Genomic DNA, 13,807 nt, shown 5'->3' on the forward strand with positions numbered 1-13,807 from the left:
AATTGTCTTTTCTATATGAGATCCATTGATTAAAATTTCGAACTCTAATAAGGTAATGGGTAATCTGCATCAGTACTTTCTGTAAGTCGCATGTAAAGCAAAAAACTTACTTAGATTATTAGAGATAGATTTTTTTTTTTTGTTGAATTACACAAATGTTGACAGCAATTTCTAACAGAGAACCTTTGCTGTTGCATATTGAAATCACACAGCACTAAAGTTGCTACTGAGTGTACAATCTCTGTGTACAAGAGAATGATGTAACCAAAACTTGGATTTCAGTCTTTGCTAATAAACTAGAATGTGAGACCATTTATATCTAATATGCCTAAGTGATACTCAAAGCCAAAACCAGGTACCTACCCTTTCCCGCAACCTACACTGGCATTTTCAAGATTCAGTAATGACTTTGGACAATACAAAAGAAGACAGACCTGAAACAGCACAGCCTAATTCTCTGTCCTTTGGCGCTTTGATAGCTGGGAGCTAGATTTTGAAACGTCTGGCTCGGTATTTTCGGGGACTTTTCTATGCTGAGCTTCTGGCTTCCCGCCTTCTTCGTTAGTAACATTTTCGGATATTGTGTCAGCTTCAGATGGATCAGTGCGGGCTGTGCAAATTTCCACCTGGGAAGTTTCCAGCTCTGTTTTGGCAGAGAAATCATCAACCGTATCTGAAAATGGAGACTCATCCAATGTGGATGCTTTCAGGTTATTGCCTGACTTGCATTGTTTTTCAAACATCATTTGAAGGTACTTCCCTTGTTCTTCTATTCTTAACTGTAAATTTCGTTGGATCTGTCAAACAGCGAACAAGAAAGGAATTACCTCACAATAGTTAAATACTAAATGGAGGGATGGGGCGTCGTAAAAATATGGGACTAATGCGTTATGATCACATGAAATCAGACCACAAACACACACACACACCATCTACCAGAATTCATCGATCCACATTATTACCAGACCAGCAAAAGAATAAAAATATACCATTCTTTCACAATTTATGAAGCATAGGAGTATTCTATGGTTGCCTAAAGCAAATTATCATAAAAGGGAGGCTCCAACAAGCACTTTCTGCTATCAAAATTAAACCATCTCACTTATAATTTGTAATGGCCTAAGCCCTCCGCTAGCAAATATTGTCCTCTTTGGACTTTCCGTTTTGGGCTTCCGTTCAAGATTTTTAAAACGCGTATGTTAGGGAGAGATTTTCACACCCTTATAAGGAATGCTTCGTTGGGATCGAATTCCATGATTGCCTAAAGCACATTTTCATAAAGGACAGGCTCCAACTAGCAATTTCTGCCATCTAAATTAAAGCATCTCTCTTATAATTTGTTGATATTTTCTTTCATAACCCGAAGTCCCATGACCTTCCCATCATACTTCATAACTGTAGAGACTAAATCAGATTCCACTACATCATCATCAATAAAAGGGCATTTTAACATCATCAATAAAAGGTTATAACGAACATGTGAGTTCTTGTGGCTAAATTCAAGGTAGTTTATCAGAATTATCACTATGCCAATCCTTGGGGCACGCTTTCAAGGAGAGGATTTAACTCAATTGATCAGCAGAATCTGTTCAAAGTAACAAATACATACCTCGAGTTGCTCATGTAACTTTTTCTGAACTTCCATCTGCAGACGTAGAGCCTCTGTGATATCAATACTCCTGCTATGCAAAGCCAGATCAATACTAGGAAACCCATCTTATACTTGGGAAAAACTGGTTGTTCACAAGAAGAATGTAAACATGGAGGACCCCAGTAAAATAATTCCTAAACAAATGTACCCTAAAAGTATTCCCATGTGAACAGTAAATCCGCTAGTTTAACAAATAGTGTAAGGGGAATATTGATCCTTTTTGGCATTCTGAGAGAAGGTGAATAATTGGAAAAGAAAAACCAAAGAACAATGGAATAAAAAAGTCCAACTAAATATGCCTAGAAATCTCAACCCTCTTGAATGAACTCATAAAGCAAGAAATGCATAGACAAGTCAACAAAATCTGCCTAGACATCACAGCCATCATGAATGAGCTAATAAAGCAATAAATGAGTAAATAAGTCCAATCAAATATGCCTAGAAATCTCAGTCATCTTGAACAAACAAGTCCAACTACAAATGCCTAGAATCTCAAACTGATAATGCCACCAGCCTTTAAACCATGCTTGAACATATTAAACTGCATACACTTAAATTTTCCAAAAATAAAACCCAAAAAATTGACTAACGTTTTCAAATCGAGGGATGAAATATCCTCAAGCGAGGTGGTGCTTTTCTCCATTGACCCTGCAGTGAAAATTCATTCAATTTTTAAATCCAGAGTATCAAACAAAATCAAATCATATGCGTCATCTTGATCTAACTATTGAACTTAAATACAGGGGTAAAACTTTGCATGCATTACAAAGTGCAGAACGTAAGTCAGATATCATAAGTATTTTCTATACCTTTTGATGATTCTGGTTGGTATCTAGCCGTCCTATATTTCTGCAAGCAAGAAGCCATATAGCCAATTATAAGTATAGAATACTGGAATGTTCAGACATGAATAGTTGCTTATTACCCAAAAAAATGTTTGGACATATGCACACAGTGCAGAACGGGTGGGCTAATGTAGACTACTGATGTCTGAACCTTGTTTTTTTTTTTTTTTATTATAACTCGTTCATGTAGAAGTAAATATACCTGCAAGTGGCTCTTCACATGATAGATTGTCAAACCCTCCACTTGCATAAGCTTTAGAACACCTTTTGGAGTAGCTCCTGACAGATGAAATAGTAAAGCCATTTAGATATAATAACCATTATCAAGACAGGACGTGAAGCAGGCGGGCAATACACACTTTCACTGCCACCAAGTTTGTTTACAGCCTCTACAAATGCATCATGAAGTTCTGGTGTCCATCGCATTCGTGGCTTGGAGGGAGCTCCATTTGAAGAGGGAGTTGAGGTAGCAATCATAGAAATTTCCCCAGAAGAAGGAAGCTGATTTTGAATTTGAGACTGCTGCACTTGCATTTTTATCACTGGTTTAGATGCTTGGTACGCTATCTGCGGAATCAACAAGACCAAAACAATTATAAGTCCCTCTTAGAAGTATTAAGCCTGTCAAATGGACAAAAATATGCATAGTATTGTGAAAGAACTCCAACCTTTGGTTCCAAATCTGCAACATTGGCATCCACTAGAAGGTCACTCCAATTAGAAGTCAATGAATCATCAGTTATTAGTCTATCTGTCCAATCCTGCCAATCATTTTCTTTACTGAATTCATCTGAAACCATAAGAGAGCTGCAACTATTGTTTTCTACGTGACTATTGCCAACAGGGTTATTTTCAGGAGCTTCCAGAAAATCTGGCAGTGCATCCGTACACCAGGAATTGACATTTTCACCAGTAGGATGGTTTGTTGATGAAAAGAGTTCTGAATGAGAATGTAAGAGTGCACCATTAGCTGATGTATCGGAAATGAACGGTGCAACTGATTGGTTTTCATAAAACGAAACGGATGAGTAGTGAAGATCTGTTGAAAACCCTGGAGAAGATGAAAATATATTGCCAACTACTCCACTGCTAGAGTGTAAATGGTTGGAATGAACAAGTGGCCTTGATACCAGTTCTCGTTCCATTGAAACCTGTTGAGAATCTGGCAACTTAGGATATACCTCCTCCAAACAAGTAGGCAGTAGGACTCTTAATGGTTTAGATATATCTTCCTTTACCTCTGCACTACTATGCTGCCTTGCACTTGAACTTGCAATGGATGAGACAAGACTCGCCTCAATTTTCATCCTTAAATCAAAGGAAGGAACAAATTTCATCTATTTGCGGCAATAGTTTAAGCACCACGTGGCAATCCATCATATTGTAGCACATAACTGGTCCTTAATTTACTTCAGTAGTCACAGCTTACTCCAAGTCCAACATCTAGAAATGGACAGTGGGGGAGGGGGTGGAATCATCAATTTTGACAAAAGTAGAAACAATTTCAGAGAAAAATAAATTACATTTCGGAAGAAAAAGAAAAGGCTTCTTCTCAATGAACTAAAGCATATACATGTTATCGCAAATAAAAAGAGATTTCACCAGCAAGATGACACAAGACCCATCAATCACCAAAGTTTAGATGATTGAATTTGGAGCTAATTTCCCAGAACCTAACAATTTGATACTGACAGAAGCAAAAACTTTTTTTTAACAATAATTCAGGCTGAGGGGAGATGAATCGTAAAACCCTTCCCAATATACTCATACAATTCCGTTTTCTGAGCGTCTACTCAACTCGAAAAACTATAGATGCAATTGTAAGTGATCATCTTTACCATCAGCTGACATCATATAAACGCTACATCAAAGCACTTGCAATTATTATGATCATAATTTATTTTTCAAATCAAATTTCTATAACTTCAACTGCACCATCACAAACCAGCCAAATTAACAAGAATTTCAAAGTAAACAAGTCGAATATCAAAACCTGGAGACTAATTATTCCAAGAAATACAGTTTATATAGCAGCTGAGAAACCGACTTCAACAACACATTGTTGAAACGGAGAGAAGAACATACAATTGAACTTACGCAATAGCAAAACATCAAATTCTGAAGCAGCCAAGTGGATGAATCCCAAAACGAGTTCACAATCGGCCTCAAATGGAAAAAAGATTACACACACACACAAAAAAAAGAAAAAAAAAAAAGGTGATAAACCTAACTAATCGAATGGATAACGTGCAAATTCTTACCCAAAAGCCGAATAGAAAGCGTCTGGAAGGTAGAAGAAGAAGAAAAAAAGGAGGAACCCCGCGAAGAAAAAGACTCGGAATAGAATCCGAAAAACCACAAATGATACGGCGCTGAGAAATCGGAGGATGTAGCTCTTGGGTCACAGGCGGGTGATTTAAATATGTCACCGGCACAGCCGATGAAAGCCGGATGAGGTGACGGCCGTGATGGTTCCGCTTTGTCGTCATTGCACTCTGAAACGTACGGAGCTAAATTGTTGTACGCGCCAAAAATGGCGCGTAATCCCACACGTTCAGTTTTGGCCAATGGTTTGTACAAGTGAACGTTTTTTATTAGTAATGAATTAAACAGTTGATAGGCTGCGAGTGGGAGTATTCTCAATGTTGTCATTTTTCTGCTCTTTGTCCCAGTGGCCAATACGACTCGTTGAAAAATAAAAAAAAAAAGGTTTTTTCTTTTAGGTTTTTGTCGAATGAGCATGCCCACTTTTTTAAATTATAATTTATTCCTCAATTTTTTATAATTATAATTATTTAATTACAAAATAAACAATTTTCGCTACCAAAATTATTCTACTAAAATATTATAGTCACTTCCTATTTTAAGAGATAATATTAATTAATTGAGTTATATTTAATTTAATTAGTCAATTTTAACCTAACTCAACTGATATATGATTTGAATCTCTTCACTTAATATTATTAAGTTTTAAATTAAAAAACTGCCAACTTTAATTTTGAAGATTGAATTGTCTATTAATTTGTAATCATATTTGAAATAATAATATGATATGTTTATTAATTAATATGACATAATATTTTTTATGAGCTTAATATTTATACAATTTGTAATTAAACCACCCATTTTTTATTTATTAAATTGTGTTTGACGTGTAATGTAAATGGGAGATGGATTTGTGAAGAACAAAATAATATATTCCATTATACCGTCTTTCATAATGATATTCTCGTTATTTTTCAAACAAATATTGATATTGATATTCTCATACTTTCAAAGATTATAAAGTACAGAGGCAATTTTATATCAAATTTTGAGCCCAAACATTTACGATGCACTTCAATAGAATCTTAATAGAATCTTTTACAACAATGAATTTGGAAACAAAGAATCTAATTAATATCAATACAAAAAAAAAAAAAAAAAATCAAAGCTGATAGTTTTGGAAAAGAAAATAATTAAATATCAAAACAAGATATTTTGAAGCAAATAAAAACAAAAACCTAAATTTGAGGTAACAATTATAATTTTTTTTTTTTTAAAAAAAAAAAAAGAGCATATGGAATCAGCATCCACTATGAACAATTGATTTTTAATTTTTTAATTTTTTAAAATAATTTTGAGGTTGAAGGATATTGTGAAGAAATTGGAACATGAAGCAGATTCCATATATCAAATTTTGCAGAATAAGAGACAGATTCTTTTAATATAAAGATGTTTCCCTTTGCCAAATTCCATTTGTTCAAGTTCTTCATAAAAGTTCATTGTGTTAAATAATTTAATTATTTATTTTCCTTTTAAAAAGCCAAGTGTCACCATAGTGTTGCAATTATTAGATATAAATTAATTAGCTACAATATTTTCATCTTACTTTTCCATTTAATAATATAACACCAACCCAACTTTTTAATTAGACTTCACTTTCCTAAACTATTTCAGATGCGAACATAATCTTACGTTACTCCAAAAAGTTAATAAGATATCGTGTTTTTATAAATAATTTTATTAAAGAAGAATTTTCGTTGGTATCACTTTAAAAAAATTAAAAGACGCCAAATTAAAAAAATATAATAACGAAATAAACTTTATATGATAAAAATATATATAGTATTTAATATGTCACATAAGACATGAAAAAAATAGATAAATATTGAGATTAAGCCACGTAGTACATGGAATTGGGGAGTTTGAATCTTCTATCAGCAGCGGGAAGGCCTTCGAAGCTGCTCCATTGGTCACCAACAATGCCCCAAATGTGGTAGCCTTCATCAACAAGCCTTTGCCTTGCTTTTATTTTGTATTTTTGCACTTCTTTTCCTTCATCTTCAAGACCCCTGTTCATCGTCGCCAAAAATTTAAATAAATTAGAGTTAAAAATTACCATTTTAACCTTTAAACTTTTATTTAATTTCGTATCTAAAAAAAATCTTATGACTTATTTGATATTTTTTAATATTTATATATTTATTGGACGCGTAATTAAAAATTTAATGTTTTATGAGACTGTGCAATTCTATTTTAGCTCTAATTTTTTATTTTTTTTGAAAATTTAGAAATATTAATATTTAATCTTTTTAAATTTAATAACCAAATTCGAATCTTTAACTTGGTCAAAAATATATATTAATTACTATTGAACTATACTCGTTTTAGCTAATATCGGTTCATTTAATATTCAAGTTGACTCGTGGTCAACACCTTTTCGAAAAAGTTTCTCTTTTAAAGCATAATTTACGATAGGAGAGAAAAGAGAGAGACCTCAAAGTGAGAGCAGACCATCCATGGAATCCAACTTGGATGAGATTATCAACCGTTGGAGATCTAAGATCTTCGCCTCTTGAAGATATCAAAAAGATTTTAATCCCTTTGTCTCTTATATGATTGAAGAGCTTCAATGTATGCTCAAGAGCTGGTGCCTTGCTGCTTTTCATCCACTCTTCTACGTCTGTTTCATTTAACTTTTCTCCTCTGTTTTACATGTTATCGTAAGTTACGCATAAATTTTACGAGAAAAACTACAAGTTTCATTAGATAACACTCTTTGTGCTTCAAAATTGAAGTTTTTCTTACGACCCAATTCTTAATTTTTAAACAAAAACGCTATCAAACATGATCATATATTACTTTAGGCATCAACTCTATAGAGCTTTTGAACGTGCAATATTAGTGGCATTGTCGAAGTGACTCACCCGAAACCGTGTTTCTTGTAGAAAGGAATGTTGGACAAAAGGGTATCATCAACATCAAAGATCCAAGCATCAGTGCCATCACCTTGAAGGCTGCAACAAGTGGTGAGATAAAGCTTGACCTCTTCAATTGCCCTCTCAGAATCAGCAGTGTATTGGGAAGATGTCATGTACTTCTTGATATGGCTAATGCATTCTTGAGGCACAACTTCAAAGCCTTTAACATTGTTTAGCTCAACATTAACCCTCCAACTTTCACAATAGATTTTCAAGCTATCACCCAAATCCAAATGGCTGTTTTTTGGCCTCAAAATGTTCCAATCTCCACTAGCAAATGGTGCCAAAAGGGGTGAGAGAAGAAGCCAAAATGGCACAAGATTTGCCATTGCCAAAGTGGATGGGATTGTGGGGGAAGGGTTATTGGAGGGCTTTCTTCAAGAGAGAATGGAAATAAGAGCCTGTGGGGTAAAGTGGAGTCAAGGAAATTTATGGGAGAAGGATAATGAGAGCTAATTATAGCCATGTGTACAAAGAGGCTATTGGGTGTGCTTGACAACTGGATTTGGCCCCATTTCTATGCTTGATTGAAGGGCTGCTTGTGAAATGGCCATTAAAATTCGAACCCAAAAAATAGACTTCCAATCCACCCTCCTCCTTAGGAGTCCAACGTTCTCACTAGCACACCGTCCGGTGTTTTTGTAATTGTCCAAAACCCACCGTTAACAGATATTGTCTGCTTTGATCCGTTATGTATTTCAGTCACGATTTTTAAAATATGTCTGTTAGGGAGAAGTTTCCGCACCGTTATAAGCAATGTTTCGTTCCCCTCTCCAACCGACGTGGAATCTCACATGAGCGGAATGATTCACATACCACTGGTCACTTATTAAAAAATATATATATATCTTAACCAACATGCCTAATTATTTTTATAGGTTATTGGGTGCTTTTAATGCTAGAAATATAGTGGAGCCAAGTATTATTAGAAAAACCCAAAATAAAACCCAAAATATAAAGACTATAAATGCAATTAAATCCCTTAATCAAAGGGTGAGTAGGGGCCTCATACTCGACATTATTATTACAGATGAGGATACAAAACAGATAAGTTTTAGTCTAAGGATCGGTAGGACCATCAAACTAGACATATTATTACAAGTAGAGAGAGAATTCAAACATATGATTCTTTCGATCGATGATACAATATTTTAATCGATTGAACTATACCACATGAACGACGGGGACGGCAATATTGTGCACCAATGAATTGATACAAATAAAGTAAAAGACATTTAAATGGTAATTGAGAAATTTTGTTGGTAAGATTGAAGTTGAAGACAAACAAGTAATCTGTGCACTTTTTGACTTAAGATTTGCAAGGAAACAAAAGGTAGAAAAAGTTCACTACAAGCTTTGAAAGGAATCTTTCTTAGTCTATTCTGTGGCCCACCAAAAGGAATAAAGACAAAAGATGGTGGACACAAAAGCAAGGGGCCAACATTTATCCACTAATTTTACCCTAATCACTTGTCACGTCCCATATGGTTGGGAGTAGAACAAACCACCATTTATAAGGGTGTAGAAATCGTCTCCTAGCAGACGCGTTTTAAAGCCTTAAAGGTAAGCCCGAAAGAAAAAACCCAAAGAAGACAATATCTGCTAGTGATGGATCTGGACCGTTACATCACTAACGTGTACTAAAAAATAAAAACATCAAAGTGGTATGGTTTTGACCCCTGAAACTTTATCAATTTTCTTTAACTTTAAATTTAAATACTTTGATTATAAAAACTATTTTGCAATATAATTTTACAACCTTATAAACACCCTCCTCAAGGATTAACTTTGGTATATGTGGAGGCAGAACGTAGTTCTAATACCATTTGTAACAATTCAAACCTAATGTAAGATCTAACAATGAGGTGTCCAGCATCCTGGTTGACACATATTTCAGTGTCTGGCTTATATCTATTTGTAATGGCTCAAGCCCACACCGCTAGCAAATATTGTTAACTTTAGCCTGTTACGTATCGTAGTTCGCCTCCTATTTAAAAACAGATTGGTTAGNAAAAAAAAAAAAAAAAAAAAAAAAAAAAAAAAAAAAAAAAAACCAAGATACATTTATGAATGAGAGAGAGATTTAAGCAATAACTACTGAGGAAAAAAATCATACAGAATCTGTAATTACTGCATAAACTTATGAGCAAATAATTGAAAGCAAAAAACAGAGAACATTGAAAGGCAGAAATAATTGAAGAGCAACAAAATTGGATGAGATTAAGAAAGTATTCAAACACTTTACAAATTTGATAATTGGAAGGCAGAGAAGAAATAGCTAAGTATATGCAAAAAACTCTATCTCAGAGTTAATTACATGAACAAAAAAAAATTTCCCATCTATCTCCCATACAAAACAAACCCATTTTAGAGTTCTTGTTTCTGGTAAGAACCCATCAAAGACCCTTCATTATTCCACAATTTACAGAAATGGGTATCAAAAGAAACAAGAAAAATCACCACAAAAACAGAGAGAATTCAAATTCAATGAAGCAAGCCATCATCAAAGTTAAGAGAATAGCTTTGAAGATCATAACTGTACTGAACTGTTCTCTTTTGCAGTCTCAAGTTGTGCTTCCACTGATACTTGAGCTTCAGAATCAAGTGTCTCAAAGAAGATGAACAGCTCAAAGGAGGCGTTTTTGAATCGCCCACATAAGAAATTGAAGACCCAGAATTTGCAATTCTGTTTCCAAGCCTTAGGAATTGCCATTTCCACAAACTAAACCCTAGAACTTTCATTTTGGGGCCTTCAGATTTGGAGAGAATTTGAGAGAAATGAAGGGAAAGGCCAAAAGGAAGAGATTTTGAGATGATACCTTTTTTTTTTCTTTTTCTTTTTTTCTTGAAGGACAGATCTGGTCCCAAATTTGAGAGAAATTAAGGGAAAATGAAGAGATTTTTCTTTTTCTCTTTATTTTTTGCAGTTGAGGACAGGGTTGGTCCCAATTTTGCTGAGAGGGTATTAAAGGACTGTGAGCTGAAATGAGGTAATGTCAGAATCATCAGTAACGCCAACCGCACTAAGGGAAAAAAAAAAGTTGAGGCCTTTTGTCGTATTTTAGTTTGAATTTTGTTGAAGTCTCTCATCTTCTAATACTTATTGTTGTGTTTTAACCGTTTGAACGTGTCTGGTATATCATACAAAATTTTACCTACCATTTAGAAGGAATGTTTCATTTCCTTTTACAATCCAATTTTGTACAAGTTCAAGTATACTTCTAGTAGTTATTGTTCGATACCCTTAAAAGTAATATTTCGTTCATATCTACCATGGACTTCTGATATTTACTTTTTCACTCCAGGGATGGTTTTTTTTTATATTAAAAAAAAAACTTTTTACTTTCCTGAAGACTGCAAGTTGGGGAAAAAAAAGGTTTAAAACAATGTCCGTTGGCAAAATTTCTTACCCAACACCTACTGTGGCAGCGGAGAAGAAAGAAGGGAACAATTCACTCAGACATGAATTTTTGGGTATGCAGAGAGTAAAGGAGATGTAGAAAGCATAAATAAGTATACTTTTTTTATGCTTTTTTTGGTTCGTAAATTACGTGTAAAGTAGAGTGAAGTGTGGCAGAAGGATATGGAAAAGATAACATGATTCCCTGATCCTCGTCAGATTGCCATGAAATGGGTTTCAGCTCCACCCCATTCTTTCTGCAAAAATACACATCTTCTTACTAATTTTTAACTTCTTTTCACTGACAATTTTATTTTTTAATTTATGCAAATTTTAGTTTATTGTGAATTCGATTCATGTGTTTCTTCGTCTTCTTTATTAATGTTTCCAAAATTTAATAACTAAAAGTTATTTTTTAAACAAATTGTTATTATTTTTAAATTAAGGAAAAATATTCTCAATTCCTGAAAGAGACCAGCAATGGACTTCAGTTCATAAACTTCTAAAATCTAGTAATGCAATTGAAGATGACAATTATTTCCTTTCTTTCTTTTTTGTAGAATTTCCAAATGTTCCAAGTGTTCATCGAATGTCCTAGTTTTTATAGAAAACAAAATCTAATTTTATCATCGTGGAGGAAGAATCACGAATCAATCAATCAGAGAGGCATATATGGCATCAAACAAACATGGAAATGGAAACTTCTCTAGTTTTTCCTGTTCCTGATTCTTAGACTTATGTGAGGGGAAAATTTTATGTTCAGAATTCCGATACCTCGTTAATTCCCGAGAGGACCGATATCCACAACCACGACCCTCACTGCAATGCCGAGAAATGACAAGGTTTCCTCCCGATCATTTCCTTCCCTACCCTGCAGACAATCTGATAGGGAGACTTTTGAATCGGTACCAGAAATCAAATCATGGGCACAAATTAACTTCATCTATAGAGACAAAACACATTGAGTATCAACCAAAACTCATAACCATAATTTCTTGTCAAGATAAAGTAAGTTAATCCCAACAATGAAATTTAATCATATAATCCTAGCCTAGAAGGATAACAATTCACTTGATTTGATGGTCAAACAATAGCATTAGCAGCACTTGCAATTCTCGGCCAGAGATCCGCACATTCCTTTCCAATTGGGCCTGTTATAGCAGAACCTGCAAGACCCAAGAAAATAACCATTCAAATCCATGAAAGCAAAATAAACGAAAGTATGAAAACCAGAACACCTCCAAAATTATCAGTACTCAAACTACATTTCTAGTTAAGTAAGGTCAAATACATTGATATTTACGGTGCATTATTCCAGAGAAATAAAACATCAACAAAGGTAAAATATCGAGGGCGTGATGATTTCTCTTCTTCTATTGTAAATGAACACAGAAGATTAACATGTTACATATCATTTTCTAGATCACATATGAACTATATACATTAAAGAAGGAGAGATCATACCTTTCATCTCTCCTTTGGGATTCACGATGACACCAGCATTATCTGCACAACGAAAAAGACTCTTATCCAACAACTATATAATTCGATTTTATATGGGTGAAGACATGAAACAGTCCTAAAAAATTGACAACAATATGATACTAAACACATAACCCGATAGCCATTCATATAATGAAAACATTACTACTAGATCACATAGTAAGCCATTTAATCCAAAGTGAAATATGGAGATATTCGCTTCTATGAATAACCTTTGCCATCGAATAAAAATAGAAAGCACCAAAATTAACAATCTACACAGACCATGTTTGTATGAAACTAAACTAACAGAGTAATAAGATTTTCTTAACCCAAATTTCATCCACAACACATAAAGAACAGAAATCATCCACAAATTTTAAGATAGATTCAATCAACAAAGAATAACCGCCGATACTACATCCAATATCAACAATCCATTCGATCAATGTTAACTAGAACGATAACTATATGCCTACACAAACTAACCTAAACGCAAGATAACATGGTATAAAAATGATCGGAAGCGAAATACGACAGGTAATTTAAGTAGTGAATTACCTTCGAAGTACATAAAGACACCATCCTTTCGGCGCCATGGCTTGCGCTGCCTGACAATAACAGCAGGCAGCACCTTCTTCCTGAGGTCAGGTTTTCCCTTCTTGACCGTCGCCATAACCATGTCACCAACACAAGCAGATGGCAGACGGTTGAGGCGGCCCTTGATCCCCTTCACCGAAATGATATAGAGGTTCTTAGCTCCTGTGTTATCGGCACAGTTCACTGTAGCCGCCACAGGAAGACCTAGCGACATCCTAAATTTATTCCCGGCGGAACCTCCCCTACCTAAATAGATACACAGCAATAACAAACCTCAAATCTTAGAATATGAAAACAGTAGCAAAACAAAGATCGAATCAACTAGTGCGTTTACAGTTACATATAAAGAGAACGTCGGGAACAAAATGGACATAGAACGATCAAACCATACCTCGCTTCGACATTGTCGACGAGCTCTCTAGCTGCCTTCTCTATCCTCCGATCAAAAAAGCAAATGAAAACAAATGCGGTTCTTAATATATGAAAAGACGACGGCGCAGAGTCTACGTTTTCTGGGGTTAGGGTTTTAGTCGATGTGTCTAAACGCAGTTCTTTACTGTCCTCCGTGTTTTGCTAAGCCCGTTTC

The 13,807-nt window shown here is 34.7% G+C and overlaps 3 protein-coding genes across 6 annotated transcripts; all 3 read right to left on the bottom strand.

The window, feature by feature from the left end:
* Positions 1-93: 93 nt before the first annotated feature.
* LOC111794824 (protein PHOSPHATE STARVATION RESPONSE 1-like) lies at positions 94-4,930 on the bottom strand. 4 transcript variants are annotated; one of them, XM_023676983.1, is made up of 9 exons: positions 4,758-4,930; positions 3,735-3,939; positions 3,165-3,647; positions 2,856-3,063; positions 2,699-2,775; positions 2,461-2,500; positions 2,242-2,299; positions 1,610-1,679; positions 94-797 (listed from the first exon to the last, which is right to left on the bottom strand). In XM_023676983.1, exons 2-9 carry the CDS (start codon positions 3,831-3,833, stop codon positions 450-452), a joined length of 1,383 nt encoding a protein of 460 aa, XP_023532751.1. In that variant the 5' UTR covers positions 3,834-3,939; positions 4,758-4,930; the 3' UTR covers positions 94-449. The 4 variants fall into 4 exon arrangements, with proteins under 4 accessions (XP_023532751.1, XP_023532747.1, XP_023532748.1 ...); XM_023676979.1 differs by having other exon boundaries at positions 3,165-3,939; XM_023676980.1 differs by lacking the exon at positions 4,758-4,930 and adding an exon at positions 4,594-4,729 and having other exon boundaries at positions 3,165-3,939.
* Positions 4,931-6,567: 1,637 nt separating this feature from the next.
* LOC111794826 (acid phosphatase 1-like) lies at positions 6,568-8,150 on the bottom strand. The gene is made up of 3 exons (XM_023676985.1): positions 7,686-8,150; positions 7,255-7,464; positions 6,568-6,830 (listed from the first exon to the last, which is right to left on the bottom strand). The coding sequence occupies exons 1-3, from the start codon at positions 8,066-8,068 to the stop codon at positions 6,653-6,655; spliced, it is 771 nt and encodes a 256-aa protein (XP_023532753.1). The 5' UTR covers positions 8,069-8,150; the 3' UTR covers positions 6,568-6,652.
* A 3,912-nt stretch (positions 8,151-12,062) lies between these two features.
* Positions 12,063-13,770, bottom strand: LOC111794584 (60S ribosomal protein L23). The gene is made up of 4 exons (XM_023676632.1): positions 13,613-13,770; positions 13,183-13,467; positions 12,604-12,645; positions 12,063-12,305 (listed from the first exon to the last, which is right to left on the bottom strand). Exons 1-4 carry the CDS (start codon positions 13,623-13,625, stop codon positions 12,223-12,225), a joined length of 423 nt encoding a protein of 140 aa, XP_023532400.1. The 5' UTR covers positions 13,626-13,770; the 3' UTR covers positions 12,063-12,222.
* Between the last annotated feature and the right edge of the window lie 37 nt (positions 13,771-13,807).

The sequence above is a fragment of the Cucurbita pepo genome, chromosome LG05 (genome assembly GCF_002806865.2).
Source record: "Cucurbita pepo subsp. pepo cultivar mu-cu-16 chromosome LG05, ASM280686v2, whole genome shotgun sequence".
In the NCBI taxonomy this organism is placed as follows: Eukaryota; Viridiplantae; Streptophyta; class Magnoliopsida; order Cucurbitales; family Cucurbitaceae; genus Cucurbita; species Cucurbita pepo.

Bases quoted from the DNA above. Each gene is read 5' to 3' on its own strand.
- LOC111794824 (XM_023676979.1), bottom strand. From the start codon at position 3,833: ATGAAATTTGTTCCTTCCTTTGATTTAAGGATGAAAATTGAGGCGAGT. The intron at 2,300-2,460 runs GTATAGAAAATA...TTTTCACTGCAG, and splicing joins CCAACCAGAATCATCAAAAG to GGTCAATGGAGAAAAGCACC. The intron at 1,680-2,241 runs GTTAGTCAATTT...TTTGCATAGCAG, and splicing joins TCATCCCTCGATTTGAAAAC to GAGTATTGATATCACAGAGG.
- LOC111794826 (XM_023676985.1), bottom strand. From the start codon at position 8,068: ATGGCAAATCTTGTGCCATTTTGGCTTCTTCTCTCACCCCTTTTGGCA. The intron at 7,465-7,685 runs GTGAGTCACTTC...CATGTAAAACAG, and splicing joins TACAAGAAACACGGTTTCGG to AGGAGAAAAGTTAAATGAAA. The intron at 6,831-7,254 runs GTCTCTCTCTTT...GACGATGAACAG, and splicing joins TGGTCTGCTCTCACTTTGAG to GGGTCTTGAAGATGAAGGAA.
- LOC111794584 (XM_023676632.1), bottom strand. The intron at 12,646-13,182 runs GTAATTCACTAC...TTCGTTGTGCAG, and splicing joins TGTCTTTATGTACTTCGAAG to ATAATGCTGGTGTCATCGTG. The intron at 12,306-12,603 runs GTATGATCTCTC...TGGGTCTTGCAG, and splicing joins TCCCAAAGGAGAGATGAAAG to GTTCTGCTATAACAGGCCCA.